The 21,318-nt window shown below is 36.8% G+C and overlaps 3 protein-coding genes across 4 annotated transcripts; 2 read left to right on the plus strand and 1 right to left on the minus strand.

Annotated features, from left to right (window-relative positions):
* The first annotated feature begins 541 nt into the window (after positions 1–541).
* Positions 542–2,844, plus strand: fgfr1op2 (FGFR1 oncogene partner 2). 2 transcript variants are annotated; one of them, XM_039660731.2, is made up of 6 exons: positions 542–684; positions 1,013–1,149; positions 1,223–1,340; positions 1,409–1,551; positions 1,636–1,749; positions 2,319–2,844. In XM_039660731.2, exons 2-6 carry the CDS (start codon positions 1,015–1,017, stop codon positions 2,454–2,456), a joined length of 648 nt encoding a protein of 215 aa, XP_039516665.1. In that variant the 5' UTR covers positions 542–684; positions 1,013–1,014; the 3' UTR covers positions 2,457–2,844. The 2 variants fall into 2 exon arrangements, with proteins under 2 accessions (XP_039516665.1, XP_088983196.1); XM_089127070.1 differs by having other exon boundaries at positions 562–684; positions 999–1,149.
* Positions 2,845–3,543: 699 nt separating this feature from the next.
* On the minus strand, positions 3,544–13,803 carry tm7sf3 (transmembrane 7 superfamily member 3). Its single transcript, XM_039660699.2, has 12 exons — positions 13,559–13,803; positions 11,201–11,355; positions 10,625–10,775; positions 10,421–10,541; positions 9,619–9,790; positions 8,866–9,043; positions 8,172–8,258; positions 7,517–7,597; positions 6,451–6,603; positions 5,598–5,695; positions 5,016–5,178; positions 3,544–4,634 (listed from the first exon to the last, which is right to left on the minus strand). The coding sequence occupies exons 1-12, from the start codon at positions 13,629–13,631 to the stop codon at positions 4,381–4,383; spliced, it is 1,686 nt and encodes a 561-aa protein (XP_039516633.2). The 5' UTR covers positions 13,632–13,803; the 3' UTR covers positions 3,544–4,380.
* A 6-nt stretch (positions 13,804–13,809) lies between these two features.
* Positions 13,810–18,582, plus strand: med21 (mediator complex subunit 21). Its single transcript, XM_039660732.2, has 4 exons — positions 13,810–13,943; positions 14,792–14,906; positions 16,696–16,796; positions 17,479–18,582. Exons 1-4 carry the CDS (start codon positions 13,902–13,904, stop codon positions 17,656–17,658), a joined length of 438 nt encoding a protein of 145 aa, XP_039516666.2. The 5' UTR covers positions 13,810–13,901; the 3' UTR covers positions 17,659–18,582.
* The last annotated feature ends 2,736 nt before the right edge of the window (positions 18,583–21,318 follow it).

The following is a 21,318-nucleotide window of genomic DNA, read 5'->3' on the forward strand; positions in this document are numbered from 1 at the left end:
TAGATAGCTAATAATATAGAAAATGTCAAATAAATAAAGTTATTAAATAAGTTTTGAACGTATTAAACTGACATGTAATTCTAATATTAATGATATATTAAAATAATTTAAGATTTGCCTGTGCCTATGTTTAAATAAAATACGTACCGAATTATCCATCTAACTGCATTTGTGTTTCTGTGAAAAGCAAAAAAAAAAAAAAAAAAAAAAAAAAAAAAAAGGAAAAAAAAAACTTTGAAAAGATTCCTCTTAAGTAAATTGGACATTGGGTATAAATTTGAGTCATAATCACAAGGCAGGATTAGTTTGCACAGGTGAAATCTGATTACCCCCTCTGGGTCACATTGGGGATTAAACTGGCCTCTCTCCATTTATAAAACCCCTCAAACTCAGTTACTAAAAGAACATTAGCAGGAGCTTTATAATTGAATTTTGAGACATATAGAGAATAATACAGAATATAATACGTCTCACCAGAAGGGATGTGCTTATTTTACTTTAATACACATTCATAATATTACTATTTGCAGGTAAACATTCAGTAAATGTGTCAATTGCGCCCTCATGTGGATGGTGTACTCTGTATGCATGAAGTTGCCGCCTACATCTCCCAGAAGTCCTTGCGCGTGACGTCACGACCACGGCAACAGGAAGTGTTCTAACTGAGCCGTTGCTGTAGAGAAGGTAAGATAGGTTTTTACATACGTTTAAAATTATTCACGGTGCTATTAGTAAATACAACAGAGCAAAATGTATTTCTGGGTACAGGTCAGTGTTTATTTACACGATCTAACATTTTATTACGACAATGGTAGGTTTGTTGTATTCGCAGATGCTAATGCTAGGCTTCTACCAAAACATTTGACACTTAAAGTATTTCTGAAATCAAGACGTATAACGTCTACGTTTAAGGCAGTAATGGCAGTTAAAGAGTCTTTGATATGTAGAGAGTATCAGACTTTGTTCACTGTATTTATGACTGTAATCATGACAACTAGTCAGGGCTCTTCAGGAATGACCTGTACACTTGAGAAGGTGCTGGCCGATGCCAAATCATTGGTGGAGAGACTCCGAGATCATGATAATGCTGCTGAGATCCTGATTGAACAAACCACACTGCTGAATAAGAGAGTAGAGGCCATGAAGCAGGTATTATTGCTTGTTCTCATTCTGCCCAATGAATTAAATCAAGTCTCATCCCTAATATTTCTTGTTCTCTCAGTATCAGGATGAGATCGAGGTGTTGAACCAGGTGGCAAGACATCGGCCGCGCTCTACTCTGGTCATGGGAATCCAGCAGGAAAACCGGCAAATACGGGAACTGCAGCATGAAAACAAAGGTGTGTTTGGAGGGTTTGCAACTGAAAGCTCAAGTTTTGTGTCTAAATCCTCACATGTCTCTCTGCAGAGCTGCGCACGTCGCTGGAGGAGCATCAGTCTGCGCTGGAGCTGATCATGAGCAAATACAGAGAGCAGGTGTTTCGCCTTCTGATGACCAGCAAGAAAGATGATCCTGCCATAGTCACTCAGCTCAGAGAACAGCACACTAATGTCAGTCCCGCAGACGCTTCGCTGAGATTTACCCTAGTGCTGCTGCGGCTCAAATAGGCATTTATTACTGTGTTTATGTTGCAGGAGATGCAAGCGCACATTGAGAAAATAAATGAAATGGCCACGGTGATGAGGAAAGCCATCGAGGTGGATGAAGGGCGGCTGTGTGAGGATGAGGAGAGAATCAAACGTCTGCAGGTGAAAATGAAAATATATTCTATTCTTTGCCATCAACAACATGAAGTGATACACAAGGAGGAACTGCAGGGGTTGCCATTGTGTGATCATGTTATCAATAATAACTGTAGTCTGATTACGAGGATTTTAAATTAAAAAGTATCTAATTTTTGCTATGTATATCGTCATACCAGGCCTATAGCGCAGTAAACTAAACACTTGTAGGCCTATTTTCACAAACAGGGTTTAGATTAAGCCATATTTTGGCCTTTTAATTAGGGCATGATCACCAAAATTACATATTTAAACGTTTTTAACGCCTTTAAATGTCTTTGTTTCACTGCAAAAAATACTCAGGAATCATGAATTTACACATGGTTTGTCTTAAAGCACATTAAAACACCACATAGACACATAAACAACATTAAAAACTGAGATTCTGAGACACATCTTGAGACAAAACGATGGCATTGACAAATTTTAAGTTATTTTTTTCAGTTAAAACATGCATTTTAGTCTGGGACTGTGTAAGCGGGGGACTGTGGAGTTGTGATATTATGGTTTATATGTTGATGTTGTGTTCTGTGCAGCTGGAGAACAGCGGTTTACGCGAGCTGTTGGGAATCAGTCGCGAAGCGTTTCTGGTGCTGAAGAGAGACGACTCGTCTGACAGCACGTCTCTGTCCCCACTGCTCACCAGCACAGATGTCAGTCTGAGGAAGAGCTAAAGGCCAACACAGACTCCGTTTACAAACCATCATTCAGACAGAGCCGCCCTACAAATCCCACAATCCTGAGAGTCATGATGACCTCACAAGGCTGTGGAGGAGCTTGTGGCACCTGGGATTCGATTACTTTTCCATCTCTACATTATCATGTCGTCAGGCTGGAAAAGTGCAATGACCAAATTGACTGATTCAGCCATGAGAAAACAATCATTTGTGGAATGACTTATAGGCAGATTGTGAACGATTACTTTACCTGGACACGGGACTTTGTAAAGGAAATGTCACAATGCGCCATTTTATTGAAAAAGCTTGTGTTTGTAACAGTGTTTTATTTGAGTATGAGTGGAAGTGTCATTGAAAGTGATTAAAACCGTTGAATGAATGAACAGTGGCTGTTTCATTGGCTGATTTCATTCAGGATTCAGAAATGTGGTGTATTTAAATATAGCAGTGCATGTTTTTTCAAAGAAAATATAATAACTCGTCCCACTTTTGAAACGAATGTGCTTTTCAGCTGCAAACCAGGGGTTATTATAATTGGATAAATCCTAAAAATAGTTCTGGTAATTGAAATAAAGCTGAAATAAAATATCAATATTAGTTGAAAAACAAACTAAATGATTAGAAATGTTGCCATGACAATATGACGTTTAAGCATGAGTACTAAAATTATTAATTGTAAATAAATTAAAAATAGAATAAGTGCATACTCATAATTAACAAAAAATATAAGCCAATTCAAAATAAAACTGATAAAACTCGTCTCTTTCATAATCCTATTAATTCCAGCTGGTTAAACCCAGTTCCTGCTTGACGTTGGTCTCATTTACTATCTCGTTTCACTCACAATTGTGACATTATGCAGAAAATTCTATTTTATTTTGTCTTGAAAGGCGTCAAAGCAGTGAGATGATCAGTTGAATGTGTATTACGTGTTCAGTCTACAGGCGAGAAGTGACATTGACAATTTTCCGTTTTCAGTCGTGTAAACTTGCTGCAAATATTCATAACTATAATAGTATCTCAAAATAATAACATAACTCTGATTCTAATCTGTCTTGGAATTGAAAACAATATTATTTAGGTATTATGGCACAAATAACAACTTTATTAAACATTTAATCATTAGACAATTTTATACAAAACAGAAATAATACACTGCTATCACTTAAAAACAGTTTCAACATGTAAAGTCTTCAATGCACGCTGTAGAAAGTGTCAGTTTGCTTCTGTGAGACACAAAGATCACATGAAGAAACCCTGAGGATACCAGAAATTAATGAATAGGCTCATATGCCACAGTATTGCATAATTACCCATACAGAGCTGGAGTCTGTTAGAGAGAGTCCATAAGAGCTACATATTCAGTTATAAAGCACATATGAAGAGCATCTGAAAGTACATACACTTTTAAACTCTTACACTCGAAATAAATTTGCATTTAAAATCCTAATTTTCGAGCAGAGGAGACACATTCCCACAGGACCTCGGCCACACCTCTGCGGGGCCGAGGTCAGCAGGGAAAACACACACAAATATCAGTGGTTGCTATTGAATACCTGTTCATTCCGTTGGCAATCATACATTCATTTTAGTGGTTTAAAAACCCTTACTCGTTCGGACAGGCACATTGTGCTGAGCCTAAGACCCTGTACTAAGTAGACACAATAAAAAATATTTTTTTAAAAATCTCCACCGGATAGGACTGAGTTTGATGTTTCCTCTAAGCTGCTAAAATGCATCTAAAATCAGCTGCTGTATAAAGAGGTTAACACGACTACACCTGGTCAGAGAACAGCAACGGGATCAAACATTAGTGCGTCATGTGTGAGTTTCTCCACAGGTCAGAGTCGTCAGGCTCTTAAAATCGAGCACAATCCTAATGTAACGCTTCTCCACCAGTTCTACAGTCAAAGGTCAAGGGTTAAAGCAGGAGAGGTGTGGTTTCGCCGGCCGGTTCTGCACGCCGCGTGAGTTGCCGGATGCGTCCCAGGACTCGAGTGGACAGAGATGGCTTGTGGTGGCTGGGATCCAGAACGTTGGTTTTCCGGCGCTCTCGTTCTTGCTTCCACATTAAGTACGGGCTCGGCGGGAAAAACGCGCGCGACTTCTCCCGATACAGCTGAGTGACGATTCCCGAAACGGCCAGAACGACCCACACGGTGATCAGGATGAAATCTGGAGAAATATCAATTAATTCACATTTATTTGTATAGCTCTTTTCATGATACACATCGTTTCGGTAACTCTTTACTTGAAGGGATGTGCATACGACTGGCGTGACACCTTCACAACCATGACATGACATATGTCTTGAATATTAATATTATTATATTATTAATATTAATCTTGGGTATTAATATGGCTTTTGAATCAGAACTCTTCAAATACAGTGTGTGTATATATATATATAAATTTTTTTTGTTGACTTTTTTATTAGTTTCTAAGAAATGTTTTCACTCCTTTAATTGTTAACCAGTTAAGGTAAAAATTATAGTGTTATAAATGTACAATATATTTCAAATGACATCCATCAGTATGTTTGTTTATGTGACCTACCGATATCCTGCAGCGGGACCGAGATAAACGCTCGGCTGAAGTTGTTGTTGAGGAAGCGTTTCAGGACGTCCAGCGTGATGTAGGACAGACTGGTGTAGATGTAGGCGTTGACGGACAGGACCACCGCATACGCACCAACTACTCCACATGCAACTATATTACCCTAAAACACACAGATAAACGAGTGTGGATGTTGTTTAGGTTTCGGATGTGAACTCTTAAATATCATAAATATACGCTAATGGTCAAAAGGTCTGGAATAATTAAGATGTTTTTTTAAATATTTATTTGATAAAGTAAAAAAAATTGTGAAATATTATTACAGTTTAAAATATCTGTATTCTATGTGAATATATAGTAAAGTGTAATTTATTCCTGTGATCAAAGCTGAATTTATCATCATTACTCCAGTCTTCAGTGTCACATGATCCTTCAAAAATCACTCTAATATGAGGATCTGGTGATCGAGTATCATTTATTATTGGAATAGAAAAAAGTTACTTTAAATTGTAATAATATTTCACAATTTTTTTTTCTGTATTTTTGATCAAATAAATGCAGGGTGAGTACAAGAAACCTCACCTCTCTGGGCCACCTGATGAAGAACAGAGGAACTACTACCATTATGCAAGCAAACACCACCCAGAACACAGCATCGTTATGGAATATAGGAAGATCACCTGAAAAAAAAAGAGATAAAAATTAATAAATGACTAATTTTGAACATTATTGGCAACACATTTGAATTGACGTTGCTGCAGGAGAAGCCCACGACTTGAGTTATCATAAACATGAGACATGCTTTCATTGTTTAGTCAGTATGGAATTTAATCACCCCATCTTTTATCTAAATGGATGTTATAGAGCAACTCCTCCAAGCTTAAGAAGAAAATATCAGTCTATCAGTCTATGTATCTATAATATATATATATATATATATATATATATATATATAAACTAATTAAATGACAAAAGCACATAATAAAATGACAAAAAATGTAACTAAAATTAACATGAATGAAAAACTAAAGTAAAATGAAAACTAAAGTAAAATGACTGAATAACTGGCCCTGTTTTAATGAGGTATAAATATAATGTACCGGTAATTACTATTTCAAGATAGCTGAATGTACATGTTTAGTCTGTGATATTGTTTTATTTTATAATGATAGTAAAGTTTTAAAATCTAATGATTATATTTTTATATTAACTCTTTTGGCACATAATGAATAACATATAGCCTATAGATATATTCCTCAGTTTGCAAACTTTTTTGGAGGATGTAATAACTTACTTTAAAAAAATATATGCTAAAAATCAAAGAAAGATTATTCGATTATCAAAATAATTGTCTGTTTGCATTCCCGCATTTTACGCAAGACTATAAAGAGATGATTCGGAATAAAAGATGAAGGTTTTGAACATGATTTCTTACCAAGTGGAGTGAAAAAGGCAATAGAGGAGATGAGAAAGCCAAGTATGAGTCCGACCACCAACACGCAGGCCATGACCGAACCGAACCGCCACCAGCTCATCACCAGGGCCACGCCCCCGACCACGCCCATCAGCGCTGTCAGAGCCAATCGGACTGGGGAGAGACGATCAGGGTCAAACAAGCCGTTTAAAGGGATAGTTCACCCAAAAATGAGAATACTAGCCTAGGTGTAACTGGCATTCTTCTTTACAAATACAATTAAATAAATAAATAAATATAAAAGCTTAATAATGGGAGAGAATGGCTATATTTTTGGAAGATTCAGAACATTTTTTAATATAACTCCTCCGACTGCATTCGCCTGAAAGAAGATGCAAAAGCCTCTAAATGCCATTTGAAATTTTCTTCTTTAATGATGATTTTTATGAAGCTTGTATATTTAAGTTCAGTAATTTCACTTAAATTGCAATGATAATTACCTATTAATTGTTATTTAAGTGAAATTACTGAACTTAAATATATAAGTTTGACAAAAATCATCATTAAAGAAGAAAATTTCAAATGGTATTTAGAGGCTTTTGCATCTGAACTCTTCATATACACCTAGGGATGACTCACCAAAAAACTCTTTCATTTTCATTTATTTCCCCCAGAAAATCATTTTACTACTTTAGTAAATGTGTCTTGTTTTAAGAAATGATATTTGGACTGGAAACAAGACAAAACTACTAAGTAAGAAAAGCATTTTTGGCATTGCATTTGATAGACGGACTGGTTTTACAGCTCCAGCTGAAATCCACGGCACATGACTGATCTTCAGAGAGTTACGACAGAACAATAACCTCAATCCTCTGCGACGCGAGCTCGTGATGCATAATGACACTCGCTGCCGGCTAAACCATTTTGTGTAGCCAGTTTCAGTTATATTAAACGCAAAAAACATAACTTCCGTCATATTTATAGATTTATGAAACTATGAATATGATCTAAAATACATTACATACAGATCAAAGAGATGATCAGAAAGCTAATGCTAAACGTTCAGGCGCTAGCAGTTTTGACTCACTGTCGTATTCCAGCGTTGTGGTTCTGGTGATCAGGATGAAGAAGAGAAACGCCATAAACCCGAAGCCCATGCAGAACAGCTCTGAAAAAACACAGAAATTAACATCTTACTGGCAACATCAGGTGTGTTTACTTTAAATGCATTCATTTTCATCAATCTCAATCAGCTTTATTTTAGCATCATTGAGATATTGTTACAGTCTTTTATAAATTGTTAAGAGTTTTTTTTTTTATATACATTTAAAAAATATATGTGTTTTATAACGAATTGGTATAAGATCAGATTAGAAACCTTATCGTATTATTTAGCTTCAACTAACAAACCACTAAAAGTTACATTAACCAGCCATTTATTTCTAACGGAGAGAGTGTTGAAATGGTAATAAAACACTGAATGGACCGTTTGTTGTGCAAGAAGCCTTGACTAACATTTCAAGTGGTGAAATGATGCATCTTGTGACCCATTTGAAAACATGGTGTCCATTTCAGTGTTCAGTAACTATACTACATATCAGTAAGTTTAATATCTGACTCTTCAAATCTGCAGCAAAGTCTTTCCCAGACCTAAAATACATGGGGTCTCTGTAATAGATGCACAGATATTAATAGCAGTAACATGGTGTGTTTCTAAATAAAGAAAGAAAAACATCACTTACCACATTTGAAGAAGCGATGGCCCACAAAACACACAAACAGCCCAGCCAAACCAATCAAAGTGAAAAACACTTTAGTGGAAACTCTCCCTGCCAAAAGGAGAGAGATCATATCGAGATTATATCACAACGAAACGCACATTTAAAAACAACTCGAGATAAAAGCAATAAGTATACATTCAATAACATGATTCTCAAACATTCAATAGACCTACATAAAAAACAATAAATGAATAAAAACCCAGTCAAACCATCAATCAGTCACAGAAACTATTAACATGTAGCTGAAGCAGCTGACCTCACTAGTTAAAGAAAATCAAGTTTTTAGTGTTGTTTATGTGTCTATGTGGTGTTTTTAATGTGCTTTAAGACAAAACATGAGTAAATTCATGATTGCTGAGTATTTTCTGCTTAAAACTGCTTGTGTTTTAGACATCACAAACGACCTTTTAACCAATCAGATCAACCAGTGGATCTCTGAGTTGAGGGACTGAAGGCGGGGCTCATTTGCATATTCATAGAACCGCGCATTCTAAACGGCAAGGGTGTCGAGTTACATTCAAGATATTTTAAGGCATGAGGACCAAGGAAAAAACATTTAAATATGTAATTTTGGTGATCAAAGATGCGTTTTAAGTGATAAAAATGATTGACTACAAAGGGACTACATTCTTAATTTATATTTAATTCTTCTAACCTAAATCGCCGCATCCGTCCAGCGAGGAGTTGAAGCTGCAGGCGTAGGTGTGAACGGGGATGTAGGACGCCGAAGAGTTGAGCACTGGATCTCTCACAATAACAGAGAAAATCACACCCTGACCCGGCAAAGAGTTGAAGGAGAACTGCGTCCGCTCGCGAGAGGATAAAGTCACCACCTGAAAGAGTAGAATAAACTAATCAGTGACACTTCTCATTAGCTAATTTATTACCTAACAATAAGTGAGCCGTTATGAAAATATTCATATTCATGTTAGTTCACAGTGCATTAACTAACGCAAACCTTTGATCTTTAACATGTATTAGTAAATGTTGAGATAAACATTACCTAACTATTGTTGTTTGTTAGTTCATGTAAATAAATTAACCCTTAATGTAAATTTACAAATAAATAAATAAAATACATTTTATTTGATCAAAAATACAGTAAAACAGAGAAATATTACAATTTAAAATAGCAGATTTCTATGTGAATATATAGTAAAGTGTAATTTATTCCTGTGATTTCAGCATCATTACTCCAGTCTTCAGTGTCACATGATGACCCTTCAGAAATCACTCTAATATGAGGATCTGATGCTCAAGAAACATTTATGATTATCATCAGTGTTAAAACAGTTAATGAGTGTGACTGGCATGTTCATATCAGAATAAACAAACAAAACTAAAGGAAAAAACACACTAAAACAACATAAGAAAGTCGTAAGTAAGAACAGAGAGAGATTTCACACACTTTTCTGCTGTTGTCCTGCAAGGTCTGCACATTGGCCACTCTCTCCATACCGCTGATCAGACTCCGCTCCGATAGGTCGCCTTCCGGGAGAAAATACTGATACACGTCATAAACCAGACGCCAACGAGAACTCGAGCCTGTGTCCACATCACACGCTGGAGGAATTTCCCCTCTGAAAAAAAATATTGTAGCATTAATTATAAATGATTGATCTGTGCACATCCTTTTTTTAATTCATGTGCCTCGTAATCTTGAATCCTCTTGTAGCGAGGGCGGAGCAACCTGTCACTCACATGAGATCAGCCAATAGCAAACCACAACCATCCACTCCATTCCCCACAGACAAAATCAAGCCCCGCCCACATCTGTTCTTCTCCCAGAGGCCGTTTAAGTCGGATATACGCCACAATATACTAACGCAACTTCAGTTTCATGTGTTTGAAGACAATGATTTTATCATCCATTGATTTTAATTATAGGAAAAAGCTGGTTAGGCCTCTTGGAATTGCTCTGTTTATTAATTTTTACCTTTTTCTGTGCTATTTTTGTCTTCTGGCTTTTTTCTCTCACATTATAGTACATCAATGACTCATCTGCCTCTAATTATTAATAAGACGTCCGCATCCTTATCCTCTGAGAAGAGACGCTTCTCTTAATTATTTACGGGCAAAATGTGTTGCTTTTCACATGATAGAGGCTTAAAACTGTGACATTAAGTACAGTAGATGCAATCATGCAATCCTGTGTGGCTTATAGTGTATGACCTATTATATTGCCCTGATAAGTTCTCGACTTCTCTCACCTTTCATATCCGATGTTAGCAGGTGCAAAGGTAATCGTGGTCTCAAACAAGTTGTATAACAGGTAGATGTTTGGATCATTATCCAGTGCAAATTCCAGATTACACGCTCCTGGAACGGGATCTGCACACAACAAGACATTGCACTCACACACACACGCACACACTGAATATTCTCTCACACAGGTGAAGTGTTAGTTCTCTAACCAGTGCTGGTGTATGGCAGAATCACACCGACTCCGACTGTGCTGCTTCCGTCGGGTGTCTTCAGGAACCAGGAGAGAGTGGTCTGGCTCGGGATCAGGGTGGACAACAGTCCAGCATCCACTGCTGTGACCGAAAAACCATAAAGAGGGACCTGACCAATACACAAACACACACACACATATATATAAATATGCACTCTATATATGGAAGTAACATTGGTTCTGAACAGCGTTTCATGTTGACTTTTAACTACATGTCTGATCTTGTGTTCGGTGCACTACAGCTGCGTGACTGCTGACATTATGAATAGAATGCATGGAGTGTGTGTGTGTGTGTGTGTGTGTGTGTGTGTGTGTGTGTGTCTGTGTGTGTGTGTGTGTGTGTGTGTGTGTGTGTGTGTGTGTGTGTGTGTGTGTGTGAGTTGAGATCAGAGCTTGTGATTAAACTCTCACATGATGTCTTGCTCGCTCAACCCCCATGCAACTGGGTCAGCAGTGTGTGTGTGTGTATTTCTTACTCGTGTATGTCAGTGCTGTGTGTGTGTGTGTGTGTGTGTGTGTGTGTGTGATAACTTACCTGCGTGTATGAGAGTGTAACATTGCTATGTTGGGTATGAAACTGCAGTGTTATGAAGGAAACGTCAGCAGGAATCCGGGAAACCACAGCTTGAACTGTCCCGTTCACTGGGACACTCACATTCTGGAAGGTTCCCAAAGAAAACACCACACGGTCTGCAAAACACAAACAAGAACATAATTGAATCTGAATATTATAATAAAAGTGCAATATTTGACCCCTGGAGCTGTTTTACCCATTTTTCAAAAATTTTCTAACCATAAAAAAATGTGTGATTTGATGTTAAAATCCTTTTACAGATTATATAAGTTTAAATATTTAAGAAATAATTATTTATTTATTTATATATATACATACATATTTTTATATCATATATATATATATGAAGAGTTCAGATGCAAAAGCCTCTAAATGCCATTTGAAATTTTCTTCTTTAATGATGATTTTTATCAAACTTGTACATTTTACTTCATTAATTTCACTTAAATAACAATTAATAGGTAATTATCATTGCCATTTAAGTGAAATTACTGAACTTAAATATACAAGTTTGATAAAAATCATCATTAAAGAAGAAAATTTCAAATGGCATTTAGAGGCTTTTGCATCTGAACTCTTCATATAGACAGTTACTTCATCATAATTTAAAAAAAAATATCTAAATTAATTTCTCAGTACAAGAAGTCTTAATACTGGGGCAAAAAAAAAATGTTTTAACTTTTTTCTATAGTTCAAGTATTAGAATTGTACATAGCTTAGGTTTATAACATTATATATAAATAAAAAAGGGATGTTTTTGGCCTCGATATAAAGAGCTCATCAGACAGAGGAGAGACGCCATTGAACGCACGCTTCAAGAGGAAGTGGCTTTTGACAGTTTATGTGATTTGGTGTGGAAAGAAGGGTCACGGTTGCTCTGACTTCCTGCCTGACTGTGAAATCCTGCCCAATAATCAAGCCATCTGATTTCACAATGACTCACACCTGTGGTACATCAAAACACCAAAAACCTGAAAGCAAACTAGAAAGATGCTACTTTTACAGGAGGTCGGAAGCCAGTAAACGCTCGTTTTCTCTAAAACCTCTCTCTAAATGTTCAACAAACAGTTTTAATGTCCGCAATATCTTTGTTTTGAGGTCTGTAGAGATCTTGAAGACGGAAATCACTTCACTGCTCTGGAAGAATCTCTCTCTTTCTCTTTTAGGAATGTGGAAATAGTTTCTAAATTGCATCTCATAGATTGCCGCTCTGTTTCATTGTTGTCGTTGACGTTATTAAAAGAAAAAAAGGGAGAAAAGAAAATGCAACACTGCTACAGTCTTTCAGTATGATTCTACAAATGTCTTTTTGCTGTGAAATCTTTAATGATAAACGCGAGAACAACTTCTATATTGTTATATTTTGTTAGCTTTACTTCATTATCCATACATCAATCTGTGAGTCTTAAATATGATCACCAGGATTTTGAGGAAGATGTGTTTGTTCATCTCTCATTGCATTATATGTTTATAATAAGACAATATTTTTGGCAGATATTTGACGACTGATATTTATATGCATTTTATGGAATAAGTCTACTATGTTACGGATGGTTATGAAGAGCTCAAGATTAATACCTGAATTTCTTACCTTCTAGCCATATAAATATCAGCATCTGCACCAATTTCATATTTTTGGGACTTTGAGAAAAATGTTTTTACCCCCTCCATCTTCTCACTATTTCATACAATGAGATATAAAAGCCTGATGCAATGTAACAGAAACATAAAACACATATGCAAACTTTTTTTTATATTCTGCTTAGTACTTACATTTTCTATAAATGTTCCAGATTTTTCTGCATGCACCACTTTCCAAATGTTCTGTATATTGTAATTATTACTTCAGTTAGCTCATTGTTTCTCCCTACAATTAATACATGCGTGATTTGTATTATTAGACCTGTTGATAACTTAGACCTGTACATTTCTAAAATATGGACATTACTTGGACACAGTCATCTCTGATTACAGATTAGACATGCACAAGCAAACGATATACAAATAAATGTGAATTAATTGAACATGAACACTTGGTCTTACTGTGGGGACTTACTGGGGTTTAGTGAGCTCTCAAAACTCACGTACATTAGTTTAGTCCAGTTCATTAATAACACAGGTGTGAGAGCTCAGAAAACAGAAAAACAAGCTTGTGTAGCATTATGCAGAATTAATAACGAAGTTCATTCACGGGGAAGATCAGCATTAAGTTGGCAAATAATGTCTCGACTGTCTCATAATCCAACCAAATGTCATTTGTTGAATGTACACGTTTGTATCTGTGATTATGATAAAGATGTTTAATGTTTGTTTACTCACTCTCATCCTGCGCGCGCACCGAACTGACCCACGACAAGACGAGCAAAACCAAACATTCTCTCTTCAGTGGCATTTTCACGGATCAGTCCAGTTCATAAACACGCTTTAGCAGCGATCAGACGCTCAACTCATGTTGAAGCTTCACATTTATCCTCCGGAAGTGTCACTCACTCCTGTACAGCGGTACAGTGCAACAACTTTTGAGAGAAACGAGCGAGCGTTTCGCCTGCTGCAGTCTAGCTGTAGTGCGCAATGCGCAGGCGCGACTGAATTGGCATCACGTGATCTCGCTTTGACCTCTGCGTCGGCGGCGGAAACGGAAAAGTAACGAGAACGCGCCAACATGGCGGACAGGCTAACGCAGCTTCAGGATGCTGTTAACTCTGTAAGACTAATTTATACGTTTATTTCATGAATTATAAGTTTCAGCAGACGGCGAATATCGTCAAATCATATTTATTCTATAGTCTAGTTCATGAAGTCATATCATGTGTAAGAAGTCATATTAATCTACTGCAGCGTATGAAGGTTTTAGCATAGCATTCCGTTGAGAATGAATAAACAATTAAAGTTTGCAAATTAATTTGGTTAGAAAGAATGTAATACTTTAATTAAATGAATAGGTGTCATTTTAAAGTATGTTTTAATGGGTAATGTAAAGGTAATACTAGCTCAAGTGGGATTAAAATGCCATTCTTAAATTTACATTGAGTTAAATAAATGCATACACCTGGTATACAGTCTGTTTTGAATGTACAATTATTTCGTTATTTATTATTATTATTATTCGTTTGTGAAATGCCAAAACATTGTTTCTTTTCTTAGAGTGTTCTTTAAAGTCTTTTGTCATGTACTATTGTTTATACATAATATATATAAAAAAAAACAAAATAAAAAAAAAACATGGTAACACCTTACAATAAGGTTTCATTTGTTAACTTTATTTAATGTTGACTAACAAGAAAAAATATTCCTAAAGTGTTTATACATTTTGCTTCGGCTTATTCAATTGTAATTCCAACATTTACCAATACACAATAAAATCAGAAGTTGTGTCTGTACTATAAAAATTTATTGTTAATGTTAGTTTAATTAATGCATTAACTAATGCGGCATTATTTTAAACATTCACATTCATATAAGCAGTAAGCAATGACGTCAACAAAATGCACATCTGTTTTGCATGCTTGCGTTCCATGTGTTTGATTTATTGCTGTGATGTGTGTGTTTCAGCTGGCTGATCAGTTCTGCAATGCGATTGGAGTCCTGCAGCAGTGCGCACCCCCGGCCTCGTTCAGCAACATACAGACCGCCATCAACAAAGATCAGCCCTCAAACCCCACTGAAGGTGCACACACACATCGAGTAACCCCAGAGAGCACAGACTGGACAGTGGGGCGGGGTGACACATTTAGTCTATTGGTTTATAATACAGCAAAATTATTGGCGTAGATGCTTGAGACTTGAGCATGCGCGTCCCTTTATGTATTTATGAGTTTATGAATGATCTACACGCTGTTTGGCCGTACTATAGAAATATTAAGTTGCAATTTCAGTAACGATCGGATCAACTGCATAATGTTAACTTTTGATGAACGTGTGCATCAAGTTACTGTCAATTTAGTTGTATAGGACTCATTTCACATAGTTTCAAAGCAGCTTTACAAAAAGTCTAGTATTATATTGAGCAGTTTTATGGCTAGGAGATATCACGAAATATTTTGCTGATTAATGATACATTGTTTGAGATTTAGCCTAACTATACTATTGTTTTAATTTACCCTGCAGATAATTCAGTGCTTTCAGTGGGCGATGAGCATGACTGCATGAAATTACTGGCATATCAAAGGAGAGATCATTTCCAAATAGGCTGATACAGACAATATTTTTAGGGATCCGTAATTTAACATCATTCGTTTATGCTTCTTCGTTTTTCCATTAGGATCAGTGAATAAACACAAACTCGAGATTTTACACAAATTATGATAATTCACTGTATTTCAGTAAAACATCAGATAAATATTTATATAAATAATATTTATTTATTTTATTTTAAAGCAAAACCACGGTGACAAATAAGATGATAATAGGCTATCAAATAGCACACAAGCCCTGGCCTTTGGGTTTTGTGTGTACCGTGGGAATAAAAACCTCACAGTGCTGAAATGTGAAAATAAATAAAAACATTTTTTTACTAAAACAGATGTTATGTTGATCTATAGAAAATATAATTATGATTTATGTTCTTATCACTTCTCTGCTGGACATTTTATTTATTTTATTGTATTATTTATAATTGCACAGATTTACAGCAGTGGGGTTTTTATGTTTATGCAGCTAGCCTATATGTGAGTGCTAATATTTAAAAACCATTTTTATCCTGTAGCCTGTACGCAAATTAAAACATGAACACAATGAGATTAATAAATAATTGGATTTTTAATATACCTGATGTCACAGTCACAGATTGTCCTACATGTTAACCGGTTGACACTTATTAGAAAACATCTTTAAAAACTATAGCATATGGCTTTACAGAACCAATATATAGGCCCTCATGTTTTATTAACGGGTAAACAAGGAAATGCGAGCCAATTAACAATAAATAAAACATTAGCCAATAGATCTTAACTAAAATTACCATGGTAAACCGATAATAAGATATGATTAAAGTTAGCTTTTAATATTTCTTTAAAGGAGTAGTTCACTTTTAAAAAAAAACTTTTGCTGATAATTTATTCACCCCCATGTCATCCAAGATGTCCATGTCTTTCTTTCTTCAGTCGAAAAGAAATTAAGGTTTCTGATGAAAACATTCCAGGATTTTTCTCCATATAATGGACTTCAATGGGGTCCAAACGGTTCAAGGTCAGCAAAAGTTTTTTTTAAAAGTGAACTAATCCTTTAATACGGAAAAATCATTTACAAAATCGTACATAAAGGAATGTGCATGCTCAGACCTAAATCGTCTACACCATTAAGAATGCGGTATTATAAACCAATTAAATTGGGCGTGGACGGAGCGACGTGTTGCCCCGCCCCATCATCCAGACTGCACTGGGGTACTTGCACACATCTGCACCAAACATCAAGGAAATACTGTGTTGTTTAGCTGACATGTCTGTCGTGTGTTCTAGAATACGCTCAGCTGTTTGCCGCACTGATAGCAAGAACTGCAAAAGATGTTGACGTGCTGATCGACTCTCTGCCTAGTGAAGAATCTACAGCTGCACTGCAGGTACATTTATGTGAATAATTATCGACTTTTTTGAAACAAGCCTACTGCAATTTATTCTGCTTCATATTCATCTTTCTTTAGTGTGTGATGTTGAGGTTTGAGCATGAAAAAGCTCTGCAAAGTTACAAATATTCTCCAGATCAGTGTTTCTGATCTCCCTGAAATGCCTCCATTGTAGTCTTGAGTTTCTTCCGGGAATGAACACGTCACAATATTCCTCATTATAATAATTCATGCGCATAATAAAGGGGCGGGGCGGGGCCTGGTTGAGTTGGTTAGTAGTGTGTTAAACTGGTGGTTATGGTAACGGCCGTTTCCCAAACACACTCGTAATGCTCGACCAATCACAACACCAATCATCCAGCCGACCAATCAGAGTACAGTGTGCTTTTCAGAAGGCGGGGCTTCATAGAGACAGGAAGTAAACAGAGCGTTACTGACAGACTGGAAAGAGAGGATCAGACTGGCAGCTTACAGATGCTTGAGTATCATCAGCGAGTATAACGTGTTGCCTGACACTCTCGCTGCAAGAAAATTAATTTTTGAATTTAATTAATGATTTTCCCGTGGCAAAATGAAAAAATTGAGCTTCTGTAATTTGGTTGATTTGACAATGAATGACCCAATTTTATACCTTTTCTCTGCATGTCATGTGATCCGTCGTCTCCCTCTTGTTTCCCAGGCTGCCAGTTTGAGGCAGTTGGAAGAGGAGAACCAGGAGGCTGCGGCCCGTCTGGAAGAAGTGGTTTACAGAGGAGACATGTTACTAGAGAAGATCCAATCAGCGCTCGCAGACATCGCCCAATCACAGCTTCGCACACGCAGTGGTGCCCCGAGTCAGCCAACACCCCCAGAGTCCTGACACGGACCTGCCACAACCAAACATGGACTATATCATCTGTACACAGCAGGGATTTTATACTCCTCCTTCAGCAACTGCAGGAGATCTTGTGTTAAATGTACAGTTTGTTTCTGGACTGAAGAATGATTCTGATTTCATTCTGTACGGCAGAGTAAGTGCCCACTGTTTCCCATCGCATATGTTTATTATGTGACATCCGGCATTGTTTTTTACCTGATAACATTATATGTTCAGCGTCCATCAAACAGCCCCTTTCTGCAATTAACAGTCAGCGGCAGGGTAAGTTGGTTTTTTGTATATTTAATGATATTTTTTTGTCTTTCTGGGATCATGCTGTTTTTTTTTTTGTTTTTTTTTTAAAGGAATTTGGTCTTTGTGTTTAACCAATAAAATATTGTTGTATAAAGAGCTTGTTATTCATTGCTAATTGCATTGGGAATGTGGTAATTTGTTGCATGCAATGACATTATCACTGATGGAGTGAAGAGACTATTCTTTGAAAACAAGATTCATACAAATGATGTCTAACACACACAACAGATCTAAAACCCTATTCTTATTTTTGTTCCTATCACTATGTATCCAACTGAAGTTATTTTGGGAACAAATGCTGAAATTGTAGGGGTTATATGCTGTTCAAAAATTGGAAATATTACCTTTAATATTTTTGTTTAAAGTGTACTACGGAAATATTTTTTTTACTGTATATATTATTTACTGTTATTGTGAGTGTTGCCATTTGCCGGTCATGAGTGTGCTAAAACAGACTTTATGTCGTCTTCGTGGTGATAGAGAGCTTCAATGTTTAAACAGTCTTTTCCAGTAAATTAAATCTTGCAATAATGTTAATAAATAAATTTAAAAAACGTGTGCCGCAGCCATGCTGATTAGCGCATGACGTTTACGTTTTTTCTTCCAATAAGAGCTCGTCTATTTTAGAACGTCATTTTGGCGTCGTCGTTCGCGAAGTGGGGAATTTTCCAGAACACTAATGAAAATGAGTCATTGACGAGGTAAGTCTACAGTACAGAATATTATTGTTATTACCATTTATAACTAGCAAAATATTAAGAAAGAATTTCTGACGAATATTTAAAACATTCAAGCCTTTTGGGAGGTAAACTGAGATCGTTCCTTCTAAAACGTTTAACTATTCCTTTCTAAACCATATATATATATATATATATATATATATATATATATTTTAATCGGCGAAAACATATATCAAACTTTAGATTGTAAAAACATGTAGATTTCTGACTTTCTGAAACATTTAATCGTAATCGTAATACACAACTTTTGAATTTGAATGGTCGTTGAAATAGAATCACGTGATGTAGTTACAGGAGAGGTTAACGGGTGCTGTAAAATAAGTCAGGTGTCAGTCAGGTGATATAAATGTACCTGGCTGAGACTAAAATGTATTTTTACTATATATGTATTGTGCTTCACAATTGTATTGTGTTTGCACAATTTACTGCTTTATGTTGTATTACTTCATGCTAAATGCTGTATGTACTCTGGTAACTGCCATATAAGTTAATACATTTTATGTTAAATAAACACCAGGGCCTATGTCATATATGCGCTCATTAAATCTACACACAAGGTTGAATGACTGTAAAAGCTGACTTGACTTTAGTGTACGGTTAATTAAGAGTAAGCAAGTAGGCTGTTATTTTTTCCTACCTCATATTTACATTATTGTTTTGTGTTCATATTGCCAGAAAATAACTTTTGTAATAGAGCTGGAAAGTGTCAGATGATGGTATTCATAATCTCTGCATTGGTTGTGTCTGTAAATCCTAATTTGTCATTTAGACTTGTGAATAAAAGCTGAACTTCTTAATTTGAATGTTTCATCTAGAGTTTCAACTAGAGTCTAGTTTTGTCATCTTCTCAGTCAAATGTGTTTGCTGACTCCTCAATAAATTGTCAGATTTTATTTAGAGCATTATTATTATTTATTATAATGATGAGCATGTCAATTTCCTCAGATCAAACATTTAGATTTTATTGTGAGAGAGTGAACGGGAGATACACAGTACAAAAGGTTTTGAATCCACTCATTGAAGAAAAAAAAATTTATTAACAAAGTCCTCAGTAATTGTGAATCTGAAACAAATCTGTAAGGGTTAGTAATGCAATGTTAATCACCTGTCAGAACTCATTGGGTTTTTCAGAAATGCCTGAAAGAAGAAGTGTGAGTGTGCATGGTCCAGTGGCTCAGTGGTGTCAGTGTTGTGGTTCCATGTGGGAAACATGGGTTCAAGCCTCACTCTTATGCTTCTTTAGTTTTGTCGGGTTTGTCCGAGAGAAAAGAAGACATGCTCACAATAAAAGAAGTGCAAGTGTCGAAGGTCCAGTGGCTCAGTGGTGTGAGTGTTGCGGTACCATGTGGGAAACATGGGTTCAAGCCTCACTCTTATGATGCTTTGCTTTAGTTTAAAACCCCCAAAAAAGATATGCCCCCAAAAAAAAGCATGGAGAGTGTGAAAGTGCCAGTGGCTCAGTGGTAATGAGCACATCCTTCCTGTGTGGAGGACCTGGGTTTGAATCCTGGGCTGGGGACTGAAGCAAATGATGGTTGCAGGTGGGCAGGATGTGAAGATTGGAGGGGCCAGCTGGAGGAGGATGACTGAAGAGTGTGGAGTGGATTATCCAGGGTGAGAACAGTATAATGGATTATCTAGGGTGAGTGGGATTTTTTTAGTAATGTATAAAGTAATGTTTAATTTATTCTTTTATTTTCTTTCTCCAAAATGGGATTTTGGTTAAGTCGAATATCAAAAACGCCTCTTGATGCAGCAACACCGCTGCTGGATATCGTCTCAGAAATCCCCGGGGGGAGGAGTTAGGTGATTTCCTCCCCCCTTCGTGTCCGACCGTCTCTCGTCCTCCAGTCTGATCCGATCGCTCCCAATGCTTGTCACGGATCCAGATCTGGAGGATGTTCGTCAACGCAACCATGCTTCAGTGTCCAGCCCGGTCTTGAACCGGGAACCTCCTGACCGAGGAGTGTGAGCTCACACCACTGAGCCACTGGACAATCCACACTCACACTTCTTTTTTTGGGAGCATGTCTTCTTTATTTGAACCAAACCGGTGAAACAAGAGTTTTACCAACAAGAGACTCGAACCGGGATTCTCCACACGAGAGAGCGACGCTCACACTACTGAGCCACTGGACCGTCCACACTCACACTTAATTTTTTTGGAGCATGTATTTTTCTCTCTTGGACAAACCCGGTGAAACTAAAGCATCATAAGAGTGAGGCTTGAACCCAGGCTTCCCACATGGAACCACAACACTCAGACCACTGAGCCACAGGAGCTTCCACACTCAATCTTATTTTTTTGGGAACATGTCTTTCTTGGACAAACCCAGTGAAACTAAAGCATCATAAGAGTGAGGCTCGAACCTGGGAGTCACACATGGAACCACAACACTCAGACCACTGAGCCACAGGAGCTTCTTCATTTCAGCGTTTCTGCTTGTCTCAAACAATCAAACTAAAGTATTTTCCACCGCAAAAGGGAGATTTGAACCGGGATTTTCAACACAGAACAGCAACGCTTTTACCACTGAACCACTTACAGTTGTAACAGTTGGATGTCGTTTTTGAAGATTGGTCTTTTATTTGGACCAAACCAGTGAAG

The sequence above is a fragment of the Pimephales promelas genome, chromosome 24, assembly GCF_988280905.1.
Source record: "Pimephales promelas chromosome 24, fPimPro1.hap1.1, whole genome shotgun sequence".
NCBI lineage: Eukaryota > Metazoa > Chordata > Actinopteri > Cypriniformes > Leuciscidae > Pimephales > Pimephales promelas.

Excerpts from the sequence above, each read along its gene's own strand:
- tm7sf3 (XM_039660699.2), bottom strand. The coding sequence starts at position 13,631 with ATGCCACTGAAGAGAGAATGTTTGGTTTTGCTCGTCTTGTCGTGGGTC. Across the intron at positions 10,542-10,624 it reads TCTGCCATACACCAGCACTG|ATCCCGTTCCAGGAGCGTGT; the intron begins GTTAGAGAACTA and ends TGTTGTGTGCAG. Across the intron at positions 6,604-7,516 it reads CACAACGCTGGAATACGACA|TCCGATTGGCTCTGACAGCG; the intron begins GTGAGTCAAAAC and ends GTCTCTCCCCAG.
- med21 (XM_039660732.2), top strand. The coding sequence starts at position 13,902 with ATGGCGGACAGGCTAACGCAGCTTCAGGATGCTGTTAACTCT. Across the intron at positions 13,944-14,791 it reads TTCAGGATGCTGTTAACTCT|CTGGCTGATCAGTTCTGCAA; the intron begins GTAAGACTAATT and ends TGTGTGTTTCAG. Across the intron at positions 16,797-17,478 it reads AATCTACAGCTGCACTGCAG|GCTGCCAGTTTGAGGCAGTT; the intron begins GTACATTTATGT and ends CTTGTTTCCCAG.
- fgfr1op2 (XM_039660731.2), top strand. The coding sequence starts at position 1,015 with ATGACCTGTACACTTGAGAAGGTGCTGGCCGATGCCAAATCATTGGTG. Across the intron at positions 1,150-1,222 it reads GAGTAGAGGCCATGAAGCAG|TATCAGGATGAGATCGAGGT; the intron begins GTATTATTGCTT and ends TTGTTCTCTCAG. Across the intron at positions 1,341-1,408 it reads ACTGCAGCATGAAAACAAAG|AGCTGCGCACGTCGCTGGAG; the intron begins GTGTGTTTGGAG and ends GTCTCTCTGCAG.